The 16,147-nt window shown below is 41.2% G+C and overlaps 1 protein-coding gene across 1 annotated transcript in view; it reads left to right on the top strand.

The window, feature by feature from the left end:
• The window catches only part of LOC138266019 (cytoskeleton-associated protein 2-like), a 55,599-nt gene that overhangs the window by 6,287 nt on the left and 33,165 nt on the right, over window positions 1-16,147 (top strand). The window contains exons 2-5 of the mRNA XM_069214327.1: window positions 1,860-1,926; window positions 2,511-2,577; window positions 3,055-4,211; window positions 13,874-14,069. Coding sequence (XP_069070428.1) covers window positions 1,860-1,926; window positions 2,511-2,577; window positions 3,055-4,211; window positions 13,874-14,069 — 1,487 coding nt within the window. The remainder of the gene's footprint in view (window positions 1-1,859; window positions 1,927-2,510; window positions 2,578-3,054; window positions 4,212-13,873; window positions 14,070-16,147) is intronic.

Here is a 16,147-nt window from a genome sequence, read left to right as displayed (position 1 = left end):
GGCATGCTACCCCTGAGAGTATATAATGCACTGTGCCCTCTAGAGGGCTACATATATGGTTACTCTGCATTATTTATTTATTTATTGTTTTTTTTTATTGTTTTTGTGTGGTTATGCCCTATAGAGGGCATAACTATATAGTTACATGACCATGTTTCTTACAAATGCTATTTTCATTGTGGTGTCCTCTAGCGGCTGTTCTAGCATTACAGTCATATTAACATATTCAAGGCAAGGAATGTTGTCCCATAAAGCTTTACATGGCATTACTTTGACAAAATATAATTCTCGTAACTCAGCCTGTGGTGGTCCTAGGACAGTGGTCTTCAAACTTTTTAATGTTGTGCCCCTTCTCTCCCCCCAAGTGAAACTAAATCGCATTGCCCCCCCTCCAAATTGTTCCTAATTATTCTGTTAAATTTACAATGTTTAATTATGTATAGATATATTTAAACAATGCATTTAAGTTCTGATACGGTTTTAAAAATGCAGTCAAATAAATTATATGAAAAATACTATTCTGTTCAGGCAGGCCTTACTAACGTGTAAAAGTATCCGCAGTGTGACTATTAGAAGTGAGGGTGGGGGTTTTGAAGAGTATTTGGAGTCCCTTCCTTTTTAGATACATACCTCCCAGCTTGGATATAAATGACAAAACATGTTATTGATGGCCCATTACAGAGTGGTTTACTGCTGCTTGTTTTTCTTCAGCTTACAACAAAACACTGTTAGCAGCATAATGCTTCTTTTGGCCAGAGCCTGCCGCCCCTCCTGGGATCCCTTAAGGCCCCCCTAGAGCCCCCCCAAGCCCACCACTCCTTTTGAAGACCCCTGTCAAAGGACAATGGGACCACCTTCAAAACATTGACCACAATGTGCTCTTTCTGTCTACATCATCTCTGGGTCCCCACACTATGTTCATGGGGCCTCCAAAGTTATAGCCCCTCCCACCATTCAATGTCTATTATGCTTTATCGTGGCTAGAACTTTTGTTGCACAGCTAGAAGTTTTATTTTAAAAGCCTTGTTTGTGATGTCATTGCAGTAGGCCTGGTAGCCTTGAAAGCTCCGTCTAGGGCCTAAGTATATGGTTACACTTCATTACTTTCTCCTGTTTTTTCATGGGGTTATGTTTTCTGGGGGCTAACACTATGGTTACATGACCATGTTTCTTACAAATTATATTTTTGGTATGGTGCCCTCTAGGGGCTGCTTTCAGCATTTCAGTCTAATGCCAAAAGTTTATTTCTGATAAAGGTTTAAATGATAATTGCTTATGTTTTGTTAATCTTTCCTTATTACAATTATGACCGTAATTCAGGGCAACTTAACATTCTTATTACACTATGACTGTTTGAACACTCTTGATGTGTTTGGGTGACCGTTCTAGTTTATTTCTCCTTTGTGGCTGTCTTGGGGAATTGTGATAGCCAGCCAGCAACTCTGTATTCTATTGGAATTAGCATGGTGGATTTAAATTAGGATGCTAAAGGGCAAAAATGTTTATGTTTTTCTGCAAACGGAGGAGAAGGTGAATGGAAGTGCTTTAGTTATATGCAGAGCCACTGGAATTATATGGCAGGAAAAGATGAAATTATGAGGCTGGGTTGACTGATTTATGTGGCAAGAAAAGTCTAGTTATGAGTTTACAATGCCAATAGCTCTAATTCAAACAAATGCTAGACCTATTGCATTGCAAATGCTTGTTTTTCATGGGTCTGTTGAAAAACAGAAGTTAGTTCGCCATAAGCTGAACTTGTGGTGGTACACTACCTCGCTGATCAATTATTGATCTTTTTGAAATATTTCTGCTTTTATGGAGTTGATCTCTGTTTAATTTCTTCTTCCCATCTCATGTAGAAGAGCGGCACCGGAAGCTCCTTGAGTACCTAGCAGCTAAAGGGAAGCTAAAACCGCCAAACCCAAAGTGAGTTCAATAGAGGCGTCTCTTCTGTTAAAACCAAAGTCAGCTCTGCTATAATGAGAAATGTTTTTTATTTTTTATTTTTATTATTATTATTTTTTTTAAGAAAACATCTGCCATGTTTGGCAGCGGAGGACATTGGTTACAGCTTTAAGGGAATGGGGTGGGGAGTAGGGTTCATATCGGTTGTGCTGTGTTTTCAGTTGCTTCACTTTATGGTGTAAAGTTTTTGTAGGGTTATTTATACTCTAGTTGCAGCATCTACCTACATCTTCTAATTCATTCTAAGTAATGGGAGGTCCCGGATTGTTTAACCACTCTTGGGTCATAATAAAAGACCTTCATTGAGCTTTTGGATACCTATGATGACTTCTGGTTTTGTGCAGGATGTAAGGGTTGTTTTGTTTTAAGACCATAGGAAAGGAACGTTCTCTGGGAAGTTTCTGAACAACATTTCGTGACGCCTGTTTGTACTGCCTGCTTGGAGCAGAGTACAGTTTTGCTGGTTTCTCCATATTGACCTGTTTAAGATGTGATATCTTGGGCGTTAAGTACTGAATTATCTTTTCATGTTTACATTCAAATAGGCCCTACCTAAGAGATACAACAAATCATCCACCTGCTGCTCGAGTGCAGTCGATTAAAGCAGGAGTGGTAAGTAGAAACTACCCTTCATTTAACTAAGTTCGATATTTGTTTGGTTCTTTAGGTCATCCACTGTTTGATTTTATTGAAACCCTGTTGAAATTATCACATTGCAATAATTTAAGCACAATGTTATATGGCCACTGTGCAAGTGCACTGGCATGACATCTCAGTACTGAGACCAGCTCTGAACTCTGCCCCATGCATCACAATCCTGTCTTGTGACATTATCTGATTCACTCTCATCTGTGCGCCAAAGGGCTCTGCTAATGTATCTCTATCTTGACCTACAACACTCCCAGCTTTTTCTGAACTACGGCTTCCACACACAGAGCCAATATACTGACACGTGTCATATCCCTCTTCTGCAGTACACAATCTGGGCTGAATCCATGTAATTGTCAGTGCTGTTTATATTTGGACTCAATTGAAGTACTAGCACTGTGGGGTTGTTGATGAATATTTGTTTTCTTTTTCTGACTTCAGATTGCGCGCCAGAAGGAGAACCTCCATATCATTTCAGCAAAGCCAAAAAATGGATCTGCAGAGCTCCCTAAAAAAACAAGAGGCCCTCTCCCTCCTCCCTCAAAAACACCTGCACCTGAGACATTGCAGAATGTGCCCCAGAAACCTGTGGCCAAAGTTCACTCCCGTCCTTTGGGGTCTTCCACAAGGAATGTGGCACAGAAAGGCAGCGGCTGGAAGCAGGAAAGGTTGGGATCTGCTCTTGCCCAAGGGCTTCAAAGTGCTGCTGGTGTCAGTAAGGTGCAGGTGTTTGGGAACCGTGAAAGGTCTAAAACGGCCACACTACGTTCTTCTCCTATCCAGAGGCAAGTGAAGAACCTGTTCCAGATTGAAAGACAGCCGCTGAACAGCAAGCATGCAGAAAAGCGTACGGCTGGAGTTTCCAACAATGATGCTATTATCAGAGACCCTCTTATTAAAACGAAAAACAATCGTGAACAGGTTAGAAGGGTGTCTGCAGCAGCCACTGCACCAATTACAGGACACAAGAACACTGTGGTCAGCCGTACAACTCTACGGAGCAGCACAGCAAGGAGCACATGCAGAAATGGGGCACGTTGCACAGATGAGAAATCCAGCAGTCGCCATATTTCCATGGCAGCATTTCCTCCAAGGCATGCACGGAAGCCTCAAGTCCCCACTGGTCCTCCACCAAGGAAGGCTCTGGCAGCAGCTGTTTGCAGGACTCAGCCATCAGAGAAATTACAGTCAGAGAGGAAGGTAGCCAAGGTAAAGCCCATTATGGGTGCTGCCAAGAATGGATGCTCGTCATCGGGCAAAACTTGGAGCACAATAAGGACTGAAAGGACCAAGAATACCAAGGTCCCAGCAAAGCCGACTGCAGCAGCATGTGTCATGAAGAATAACACTAATATGTGTGTCAAACCCAACACCAAAACAGAAACTGTAGTGTCCACACTTCTCAAATCGGATGACCCTATCCCTCGCCGGCATTCTCTGGGCACCACAGAATCTGCAGCCTATGGCAGATCAGAGTGCAGAGGACCCTTGCCTGTCACTCCAGCCCTGTGGGCATCCTCTGTGCCTCCCAGAAAGGCAATGACTGAAATGAAACCGAGTCAAGATAGTAAAAACTTGAGTGCTAAGGAAATCCGCAGGTAAGAAAAGCAACATGTACCAAGCAAAATTTAATTACATCTATCAAATACCCTGTATTGTGAATATTAATTTGTGGCCTTTGCTGGCTTTCATCAAACAACACTAAGCATAATGACTTTAGAAAGCCTAGACTCTCTTTAAGAATAGTAATGAATCTGCAAGTCCCAACACACTTACTGATGTTGAGCAAACAGCTGCCAGTGGCTTAAATAAAACATTATGATAAGCAACCAGCTGCAGCTATAGTGTGGGCATGGGTATGTCGCAATGGTAGGATGTGATCACTCCGGTAAGCTCGGTATAGCGTGCCTACATATGACGTGTCTGAGAGTGGGCTATTCACAGCATCAGTGGCTCTAAATGTGATTGGCTCCCAGGTGACAATCTTTTGTGGCTTGAGATTGCCCGTACTTTTACATCCAAGGTTATCATCCCCTCCGATATGAGCCACTCAGTCGATGTTATTGAAAAAGAGATATTTTTTGCAGTAAGATTAAAATAGCGTGCATATTTCATAAAAAAGAAAAGCTCAGACTTGCCTGGACTTCTAACTGTCCCTTCCACCTGCTTCAGGACTGGTGCATATGTGCTAACGATGGTGGGGACTGATTTTTTTTTTTTTTTTTTTTTGCAAGTGATTGGCCTCTGAGGAGATTATGGTCTGGGAGCAAGTTTCATAGTCTGTGTCTGTGGTTTGTGGATATGATGTAGTTAATGGATCTGAAGCATCATAATAGGATACAATTTGCTTAAAGCCTTTCTTTCAGAACCTCTTACCTGTAGAATTATTTTTTTACCCTGAGACTTGGATTAGCCACCATCTCTCTCTCTCTAAATGTCTTATGGGTAAATGTATAATTGCTTCAGTATTTCGTCTGAATGCTGAGTTGTTATTTATTGGCTGACTTTTTGTGTCTCTTGTTTGTGACGCTGCAGTAATAACTCAAAAACCATGACTGTAGGAAAGGCTTTGGGGGAATGGGAAGGCAGCAGGAGTGTTCCAGAATCCTCTGCCTGTATACCTTCGAAATCTCATAGATCCAAAAAACTTGTTTGCTCCCGAAGTTGTTCCAATGCTTTGATGCTGATTAGATGCAACAGTACCACTTCTTGAAAGTTCGCCCCAGGCTTTGGCCGCTCAGTGTCCAAAGCCCTACTCACGGTTTTATTGGAGCTCGTAGCCTTTCTTTACTGATAATGACAGCAGCCCTTTCATAAACAACACCCTTCCAGATTTCCCACACACCATTGAGCAGAGCTGTGACAAATTTTGTCAGAAAAAGATAATAGAGTTGGGAATCCAAGACCGAATATTAAAGTCTGAAGTTGTGCATGGCGTGATGTACCCTTTCAAAATCCTTTACTGAATGAATAGTTTTTTTTTTGCGATCTCTGTTTCCACCGAATACCTCACACATTTTATCTACCTGCTGATTATGACATTTTGATATGCTATATAAAGAGTCCGCCCTGCCATTGTGTACTGCAAATTGTTTGAATTTTTCATGAAAGTTGGACTATGCATTATACCTGCACCTATATACAAACAGTGAAATCAGCATCAACCTGTTAAATTGGAGCATTTGCTCTGAAAGATAAATACGTGGTGGCCCATTCTTCACCTCAACAATGCATAATAGGTGCACCACCCTCCTGAAAATTAGGAGTAATCTAGGGAACAGAATACCGCAGCACAATCTTGTAATGTTCGTTTGTGGTTGGAATGCCCATCTTCCTATGCATGCTGTATCATGTGATATTTTATATTTGCATTTTTGTACCTTTTGATATGTTATTTACATGTGACATTTTCAGGCACTAACGTGGAGCAAATGTGCCCCACTATCTGTTAATGTATTTAGGCTGACTTGTGGGCACCTGCCCAGATTTCACCAATACTCTTTAGTAAAGAAAATTCTGTGGATGACTGTTTCATAGCTATATCCAGTGTTTCAGAGTTTCTAGATCATGGATCCTCATAAACATTTCCCTAAGGGCCAAAACGTGCGTTTACAGCTTTGACCGAGGGCTGCATTGGTGTTGCACAAAAAAGAGATGTTCGATAAAATAAGAAACCCATGATGCAAAGTAAGACTGAAAGCCTAGAGGAGTGCACTCTCCTAAAACTCAGTACATTCAATATTGCTTTTAAGAAGGTTTTCCTACAGGAATTAAGGTATTTGTTAGTTATATGACTCGTTCTGTGAGAGCACAAACAGCCCTTTGCATTGCTTGAAGACTATGAAGGCAATTTAAAGAGAGTCCAGAAGGTCCTTGTGGTAAAGAATAATGAGTAAAATCGCATACTTTCATTGTAAATATAGCCACTCTGTGTCTCGGAACTCTGAATACAGGAATTCTAATTAGAATGTCATGAGCCGCTCACGAGGCCGGAGAGGCTTCGTTGGCATACTTGAGACCTAAAACCTCTTAAAATTAAAATAAGCATCAACAAAAATAAAGCTATGGTTCTAATATAACATTAATGCCGTATATGAACCTAGACAGTATTACTATAATGCTTGACTAAACATAACTATGATATCATACACTCATTTGAAAATTAATGACCGCGATCTATATCTAGTACATTAGAAACTTTAATACTCTTGAATGGATTCCCAAATGGTTGGAACACACAGTTAATTGAAGTTACCTGTACCTGAGGGGGAAATTACATTTTCTCATGCTCCTGCGTACAGGTAAAGGTTCTCTGATATCACAGTTACAACTATCAGGTACAACATTTCTTTGTTTCTGGGTTTGATTGAACTCAATACTTTTATTCACCTATGAATCCGTAATATTCTGTTGAGGGTCGACCTTAAAAACTTTTAAACAGTTCCATAAGTGATCACCTTCAACCCTCCCAGCATTATCACAGATTTTATCTACTTTAACAGGTGCGTACTATTTAGATTTCCCTTTTTCTGGCATGTAAACCTTTCTTAATTCTTACATACTCTCCAACACAAATAAATATGTCAGAAACTCTTTTTCTTGTATCCTAGTACTTTTGTTTAGATTGAGCAAGGGTAAAATGTTTCCTCACCTGACTATCTATGTCTACTACATCCACCTTTTGTTTTAACCATTTGGACATTCATACTGGCCTGAATTCAGTAGCTGGCTTCATCCCCTTGAAGTTCAAAGGGGGAAACCTGAGTGGAAGATTGGTTGTACAGCAATACAAATCTCATGCTTATTCTGCAGAGCCCATTTCACACACGCTCCTAGCTCTCTTTTGAACCACTCAACCAGATCGTTCGTTTTGGGGGTGATACAATGAGCTCTGGAGGTGTTTCTGCCACTGGATTTAAGAAACTCTTCTACTTCATAGAAAACGAATTGTACTTCATTGTTGGAAACTATACATTTTGGGAAAACGTCTTTCATACAAACATCACTAAGACGTTTTGTCACCATTTTAGAATCTGATTCCTTAATGAGCCTCACTTCATACCATGGTATAATAGTCAATGAGGACTAATACAAATTTAGAATGACTTGATAGTGAATTGAATGGACCTATCAAATCAATACTGACCTTCAACCATGGTTCTGCTGGGAGTTCAATAGGGACTAAAGGAGTTGTAGAGATTTTCAAAACGTTATCACTTGTTGAACATACAACACATTCCTTAACTAGGGTAGTGGCCTTCAAAATGTGGTCTCCACCATTCGTTTAGTGAAAGTAGCTCCTATGTGCCCCTTATGTGCTTGTTTAATTATTGTTGGTCTGGTCTTTACTACAGGAATAAGTTTGTCTAATCTCACGAGTAACCCATCTTCCAAAGACAATTCTTCAGGAAATGTACTGAACGGTTATACATTCTGCACCAGCATCTTCTCTTTAGGCCAAACTTCCTTAATGGATTTAGTCACCTCTTTTAACACCGGATCATCAGAAGTAGATGTTTTCCATTTCCAGTTCAGACACTGGATCTGTCTCAACGATCTCAACTGAAGCTACTAAGCAACTCTCATCTTCCTGATCATGTGCCTCCATGTCCGATGAACTTAACTCCATCGGAAATCGAGACAGATAATCTGCACGCCCATTTTTTCTTCCAGGTTTGTGCTGAATATCAAAATGAAACTGGAGCGAACGTGCTGCGAATCTGGCAGTTCTAGGTGTATTGTTTCTGACGTTACTACTAAAAATGAAAACTAAAGCTTATGATCAGTTTGAAGAAAAAACACAGTCCCCCCATTAATAAGAACAACAATTTTCTATAGCCCACCAGCAGGGTAATAATTATTTTTCAATTACCAAATAGAGCGCTTCTAGTTGCAAAGAACACTGTAGGCAAATTCAGTGGTGTTGTCCATTGATCCTGCTCTTTGTACAAGAATGGCAGTGTAGAGAGGCCAGGAAGATCTTGACTTTCTGTGCCACTTTAAGAAAATGCTCAATTGAAGCTTTAAACTTACCACAGTAATGTTAATTGATATGTTGTTTGCCTGCACTGGAATAGATGACTCCACCACCGCTCCCTCATATGGAAAGATCTTGCCTCATGCACATGTAATTGAGTGAAGGGAATAGCTTGCCTGTAGAAAGTCACCAGACCCTTCATCAGCACAGACGCGCTGCGTTGAGGCAGTGCCTTTGGAGTCCGTCAACAAGGACACACACTGGCGAGGTGGCGCCATGCCACAATTACCACCCTTGTCTGGTCAGTTTCTTCCTATTGCAAGAAGTAGAGGTATGGAGACGGGTCTCGGCTGGCACTTCTTGATGCATGGGTTCTGTTGGGATGGTTTGAATCCCTTCCTTGTCGCCACAAATATGTGGTAGAGAATAAGGCGTAGAATCTTCTTGTGCACAAACACTTAATTTTATTGTAAATATAAACCACACTAGGCTATACTAACAAAACAGCTTTTCCTCTCAGGATCGTCGGGCACAGTGGCTGTTTAACGACCACACCGTGTCTTGGGACTCTAAATACGGACATTCCACTTAGAATGTTGCGAGCCGCTCACAAGGCCAAAGCGGCTTCATTGGCAGACTCAAGACCTAAAACACTACAGTCCTCCCAAGCAAAATGTTTAAGCAAAAAAGTTGAGCAGCACCTATTGACATATATAAGAAAGCCCCGCCTTTAAACAACTGTTTGGGATATCCATTGCGATCTCGTTGTAAAGGTGAGCCAGACTGTGTGGCTCTACGTATGAGACATTTGACAGTAGTCCCCATTTCCTTCAGTAGGCTTTCTCTGCCCCTCAGGTTTGATGTTAGAGCCCTGGTCATAGAATTTGTTTTACTAGAGTTCTGCAAAATTCTGCACATACCCACCCAGAGAAGGATGGGAATAAGCTGGCTCTAGATAGTATTGGTAACCACAGGTGACTACAAGTGCTATCAGTGCTGGGCCTCTGAACGATTAAGCTAGAGGATATCTCCCCAGATTCCTGCACAGCATCCACGTCCATCTGTAGCACTGGGGACAGCATCGAGCATTGTTGGACCTGCAGTACTCTTGCCTCCCTCACTCACGATTTACCAGTAGCACCCCTGAATCCCCAATACACACAGGAAACTCTTAATCTTCATCCTGTAACTGACAGAAACAAAAATCTAAACCTTGATCTTGAGTACTGGCTGCCAGCGAACACTGCCGTTGTTTCCCAGGATCAGGATTTGTATGCTGAGATTTGAATTTATATGTATCGTGTTAAAAGCAAATCTACAAGTCTCAAACGTAAAATATTGTGATTAACGAACAAGAACTAATTGAAACTATTACAAGTGAACTCTGACCTCTTAATAGCAATGCCTGTTCTGAATGAGAGGAACCTCTAGCCTTTTCCATTAATGTGAGGGATTCTTGCTCAGCCACAAATCGTGCTGTACTTACTTCCCTTGCTCTGTTTAATCTGTGTGAAGAGGTTTGCACAGCAGCAGTTAAGACTGCATTCTGAAATCACACCAGCCCTGGCCAGCACAACACACACAGAGAACTGTACCTTAGACTTTTTGCCTGGAACTCCTGTTGATATTAGGCAGGCCTGAATAATGGGACTAGGAAACAACTGTTGAAGTGTGATCAGTCCAATTATCCTGATGAGGTTGTAGGCCTTTCAGTGGTTTGCTTGTGCAACAGCGTCAACTTCAGAGGAACGCACAGTTTTGTGTTCCCACTTAAGATGACTTTACCAAAGATGTGCCCAGTGCTTAATTTGTAAAAGAATAAGTGTCGAGCTAAAGTTTTGCTCAGAAGCCCATGGCTCAAGCTGTTGATGGTGGGGGTGCCGACTATGAAGTTTATGTGATCTTGATTCCATCTAATGCCTCTTAAGTCCACCAACAGGTACCCCCTGCCTTTTTTACCTCTCTTCCACGTTCTTTTTTCTTCCCTTGCCATTTTCTCCATCTTTTTCTTCCTCTCCCCTCACTTTGTGTTCCCCAAAAGTGAGTGCCAATGGGCTCCACCTGCAACTATCAGCTCAAATTAAGCACTGGATATACCTAAGGGTACTGTGTGCACATATGGGCATAAAAGGAAGCCAAAGCAGGTGGGAGAATTATAAATTGAATTCTGCTTTCCCCGCATACTGGGCATTTGAAAAGTGCTGTGATCTTCATGGGAGCAGCTAATTTAGTGCTTCCATAAGATTACTATAACGCATCTGTGCCCATGAGCACTTAGCATGCATAATAGCGAAGTGGTCGCATGTCGTGTGATGCCTTCAGCCAGTCCTGGCCTTTTATGTAACACAGCTTTGCATGCTGGGTTTGTGAGCCCATTATAGCGAGGTAAAAATCTTCCACTACGAACTAGGAATGCAAGGTGCTATTGGATGAAAAGCAAGAACTGGCTGATGCACAAACTTGGGAATCTTAGCAGCCATGCAGATGTGTGCTGCACATATACGAGAACAATTACGCAATATTGGAGAGAATGAGAGAAGTACTAAGGCAGCTTGGATGGAAGTGCAGTGCACCACAGTGTAAACACTGTTTAACTGGAAAGCTGTAGAGGTGGATGAGCCAGAAAGGGTGCTCTGAGCCAAGAGCCAACTCTGACTTTAAGAGCCGATGCTTGAGCTGAGCCTTGAAAATATTTGACATGTAAATCATGCTTCGGACGTCATGTTCGAATATGATACCAGGGTCTTCAATTTTTTTTAAAAAAGTGTATTTCTTTAACAGACTGAAGGCTTAGTCTTAATACATTAGATTTACATCTCTTCATTGATAGCAGGTCCTCTGGAATTATGTGATTATGAGGCTACAGCTTTTTTTTGCATCCTGGTGGATTTGCCTTGTTTGCCACGTAATCCATCATCTGCTTCATAATCTGCAGATTTTAACAAGAAAAATGTTGTTTCTAGTTCAAACGGATCAAAAGTTAATAAAAAAAAAAATCTTAGTGACCCTTGACTCCATGTAGTGGAAAGCCCTTTGTAAAAGTTGACTGGTCATCTTAAAACTGCTTATTACTGTGTTAGGATGTTAAATTGATAGGAACAAAGTTAAATATTTGGCCAGAGGGTGTTACAATATATAGAAATGACAAATTAATAAGATAATGCTATTACAAAAATGTGCTGCATGATTTTCCTTTTCTTGCCGCATAATTTAGCAAACTGTGCTGCATAATTTTGTGCTCCCATGCTACATTCTTTCAGTGGCCCTGGTTGAGAGGTACTTATTAAAAGTGAGAGTTTTTTTTTTTTTAACAGAATCTCCTTTTGGCAGCTCAGCTTGTTTTGGACTTGAGGGTCCACAAGGACCTCAAGGGGAGCCCGAGCATGTGGCTCAAGCATTCAGTGGATCACCCACCCCTAGAAAGCAGTAATGAAAGGTCATTTTAAAAACGGGGGTGGAAGGAAGTGTGATGGCTTTGGTGGAATTTAGGGTCTGGCACATATCTGCTGCTACAGTCTTGTAAACCAAGATATAATTGCATCTTTTATATCTGTTTCCCCATTCTGCCCCACCCCCTTTCTTCATTCACATGTAAAAGTGAGAGAAAATAGTTTTAGTCAGTCAACATACCGCCCGTTCAAAGTTCGCATTTATTGTAGTTTTGAAGTATTTCATAAATTGTTTTTAGCATAGAAAGAAACCATACTACAAGCTGTACTTTATTTGAGGCAGTATTTGCAGGTGGGGTCCTCCGGGACTCCTTTTTTGGGGAGTGATACATACGTCTTCTTTATCAGAATTTGACCCAGCGCAAGAGAAAAACACGAGGGAGAAAGGAGGAAGAGAAAGGCAGAACAACAGTGAGAAAGGAAGCAGGGTTGAAAAAGAACCTGAAACAGCGAGACAAAGAGGCAGGGAGTGTTCCCATTTTGTGTGCAATTAAACAATGCTGTTGTATACACTTTTATACTCGTTCTCGGCTCTCTCCTTTCACAAATAATATTTTCTATTCTCATCAACTCCAGTCTATCCACAAAAGTGGTCTACTGCTCTGGTACAGAGCTATTTCATTGCATCGAGTGAGGGTGCATCAAACAAGTGGGCATGGAAAGACTGTGCATATTGTTTCGTCCTGCAAAGATCTTAACATTCAATCCAAATAACTTGTATATTATCACTTACCATTTAGACTAGTAATAAGACTACTGTGAATTAGGTTGTTTTCTTGAAAGAAATCTAAAGTAGGCTCTCGCCCCTCAATAATGAGAGTTGGCTTTGTAAAGATGAGAGTAGGAAGAAATCTATTCCATGCCAATAAATGTTTATCAAGGACATAAGACTTTTGTAGAGCTTTCAAAGTCTCGCAAAGATTTACCTCCAAAAACAGTTCTGGGCAGAACTGCTTGGGACTGGCGCATGGATGCTACCTTAGTTTGTGTTCCTCTTCCCAGGGATCACAATGAATATGCAACAAAAATATGCAGTTGCACCTCAAATAATTACTCATTCAATTTAAATCATTTTGTGGTTAAACATTATTGCCTGATTTGAAATTATTTATTGTTAATCCTAGTTTTGTGTGCTCTTTCTGTCAAATTGTGTTGCCTTCAGCCATCTAAAATTCAAATAGTTTTAACTTAATCTTATTACCAATGTCGGGGAACTTGCTGCACAAATACCAGTGAGAAAACGTGTTTCGTAATTCCTACTGTTGTTTCTTGAAGGCTTTGTCATTAGTCCAATTCACTAGTAATTCAATACGAATAAAAAAATATTTCAAGTGCATATTGATATCAGTTTATTTTGTCCTAGTAATGTAATAGAACTGTTGAAAGGTACTACATGTGATACTTGAACTCAGGTATGTTGTGGAGGCGCCAGTCTCCGATTGTCAAGCGTGGGTTACTATGCTGCCTGCATGTCTCCGGACGATGTATAGGTATATCGACATAGATGCCTAAGCAACTGCGAAGCCTGTAACCTTAATACTTAAACATTAAAAACGTACAGCCACAGCTTAATGTCTAAAAAAATTGGTACTTAGCTTCCAATATGTCCAGTACCTGTGAATCATCATCATCATCATCACAAAATGAATGACACTTTGGTCCTCTTCAGACTATGAAAATGTCAACAGACTGTTCATAGTGCCATGGGCTGACGGCATTGTACAAATGGCAGTGGCATAACATTTAAAATAGAAAGAAATTGTGAATGTTATTTTGAGCTCTTGGTAAAATGTCTACAATTGAAGACTGTTGCTTCCTTTGTTTCATGTGCCAGGAGCAAGCTGCAGGAATGGATGAATTCCAAAGGGAAATCATATAAAAGACCACCAATGACACTGCCATCAAAGAAACCGGCCAAAGCAAAGGCCAGGCTATCATTTTGGGCTGGCATCGAGGAGGAAGATGACCTTAATTCCCTAGCGGTAAAGATTAACATGACTCTGACTGACTGCTTGCGGCTCATTGACGAGGTAAGCCTCTCCGGGTATTGCCCTTCATGCATGTTACACACATTGTACTTAATGCTCTGTATTTGACAGTGCAGCCACAGGTTACAGATGAGTGTTCACACCTTCCAGTTCCATCCATTCAGAATGGCTGCACTTCTGACTGGACCCTGTAAACCAGGGGTCTCCAACCTTTTCTGTAGTGAGACCTACTTCTGATCCGTGAAAATCATTGTGAGCTCCTAAAGGCCGAGCAAATCTTGCATTGCTTCCAGAGAGCCCACACAGTTAGCTTCATTGACTTTAAGCCTAATTTCCATTTATGTACAGCTCGTTACAATGCATCTTTATGGGAATATCATCATGATTAGTATGCCTTATCACAGGCATTTGGGAAAGTGTCTGAGAGACCTAACTGTGGCAGTATCTCTTGTCTTGGGACATATTACAGCCATCGTCAGCCTGAGAGAAGAGCTTTTGAAGGGAGCTGTGTACAATTCAAAAACCCAAAAGGAAAACAAGGCTGTGCACGCGCTCCTGAGAGAAAGTGCAGAGTTTATGGATGCAGTATCTTCAAATGATGAATGCTGAGGGTTCACAGGTGTCCAGCAATGGAGCTTCAGGCATTTTCAGCCACTAATCTAGTAAAAAGGGGAACCCAGTCTAAAACATGTATAGTGAAGAAGATGGTAGGTTTAAGTGGGCATTTGAAGATAGTAAATGAAAACGTTTCCCTCGCAGTTTCTTAAAGTGATTTAGAAATGGAAGCATTTGTTTGCAGAATTTTATAACACAACCTCCACCCAAATGTATTGGGACTCTCTACACGAGCCTATGTTACATTAAACAAGGTAGCATTCTTTTTTTAAGGCACGGGAATCACAAGATTTGGGCCAACATTGAGACTCGAACCTGGTGGTTCACCAGTTCCAAATTCGGCAGCACTGACCATTAGGCCACATCTGCTTTTTAAGCTCACTCCTCTGTTAAGTTAAAGGGCAAGAATTAACACATACTGTGCAAAAAAGGACATATAAATTGACACTGTCAGTGTGAAAAAAAGCTGAATAAACAAAGAAAAGTCAGACTGCAATACTCCATATTCTGCTAGAGGTGGTACAAATAAAACTGAATTATAGGCTAAACTCTAACGTTGAACTGGGGGTTCATTCCGAGATAATGTAATAAAACAAAGGCAACTAAGTAATTGGCGAGGAGCAAATACTTAGTTAGGCAAGATGGCGATTTGAGTAAAGGGCCTAGTCACGGTGCTTTCATAATCATTGTGACTAAACACTAGTAGTCACAGTGATTAAATTAAAGCAGAATTTCAGACTAAAATAAAGCAGAGTTTCACTTTTCTTAATAAATAAAATTCCTCTCCCATTTGAAATTTCTTAGTGTTTCGCAGAGATCTTTTTTTTGTAATGAAGTACCTCTTAAATGTTAGACGTCCTAGCGTCACCAGGCTTACACTTGTGCTCTTGTGCCGACCGCCGCACCACATGAGTTGTAAACAAACCAAAGTCCTGGGCCATTTAATGAGACTTTGGTGTCAAAAGTGCCGCTCCGCATTTCTGCTGCTCGAGCCACAAAGGTCTTGCAGGATGGACGTTTTGTGACAAACTGCAGAAGACCGGCAGTGTGGTTACCGTTTGGCGGTGTATTCCTGCTTTTGCCAGGCTCTTGACTATGACGTTACCCGCACCACTTCTCCTCGCCTAAGCTAAGCTGAGTTCAGCCAATCTGAGCAGCTGGTTTGGATGGGGGCGTGCAAGCACTGAAAAGAGTCTTTAAATTAAGCAAAACAATTGAAAACACTATAACAGGGCTAAAAGGAGATGTTGGACAGCAAGCTACCCAACGGGTGTCAGCAGGCTACCAGTAGCTTGCATTCGACTGGTTGGAGACCCCAGCTGTAAACTGACTGTATAGTTTGTGTGTTTACTTTGGTCACGCATTCAGTGCTTCTGGGTAGCTCTATACACCCTTTACTACGCTTGTCTGTAGAATTCCTTGGGTCACACATTCAGCATTTCTGTGTGGACCCCATAGAACTTTTACTGAGGCTCTATCTAGCAGTATGACTGAGCGCTTCTGGG

The sequence above is a fragment of the Pleurodeles waltl genome, chromosome 11 (genome assembly GCF_031143425.1).
Source record: "Pleurodeles waltl isolate 20211129_DDA chromosome 11, aPleWal1.hap1.20221129, whole genome shotgun sequence".
Lineage (NCBI taxonomy): Eukaryota > Metazoa > Chordata > Amphibia > Caudata > Salamandridae > Pleurodeles > Pleurodeles waltl.
This window is presented reverse-complemented; position numbering and strand designations above follow the sequence as displayed.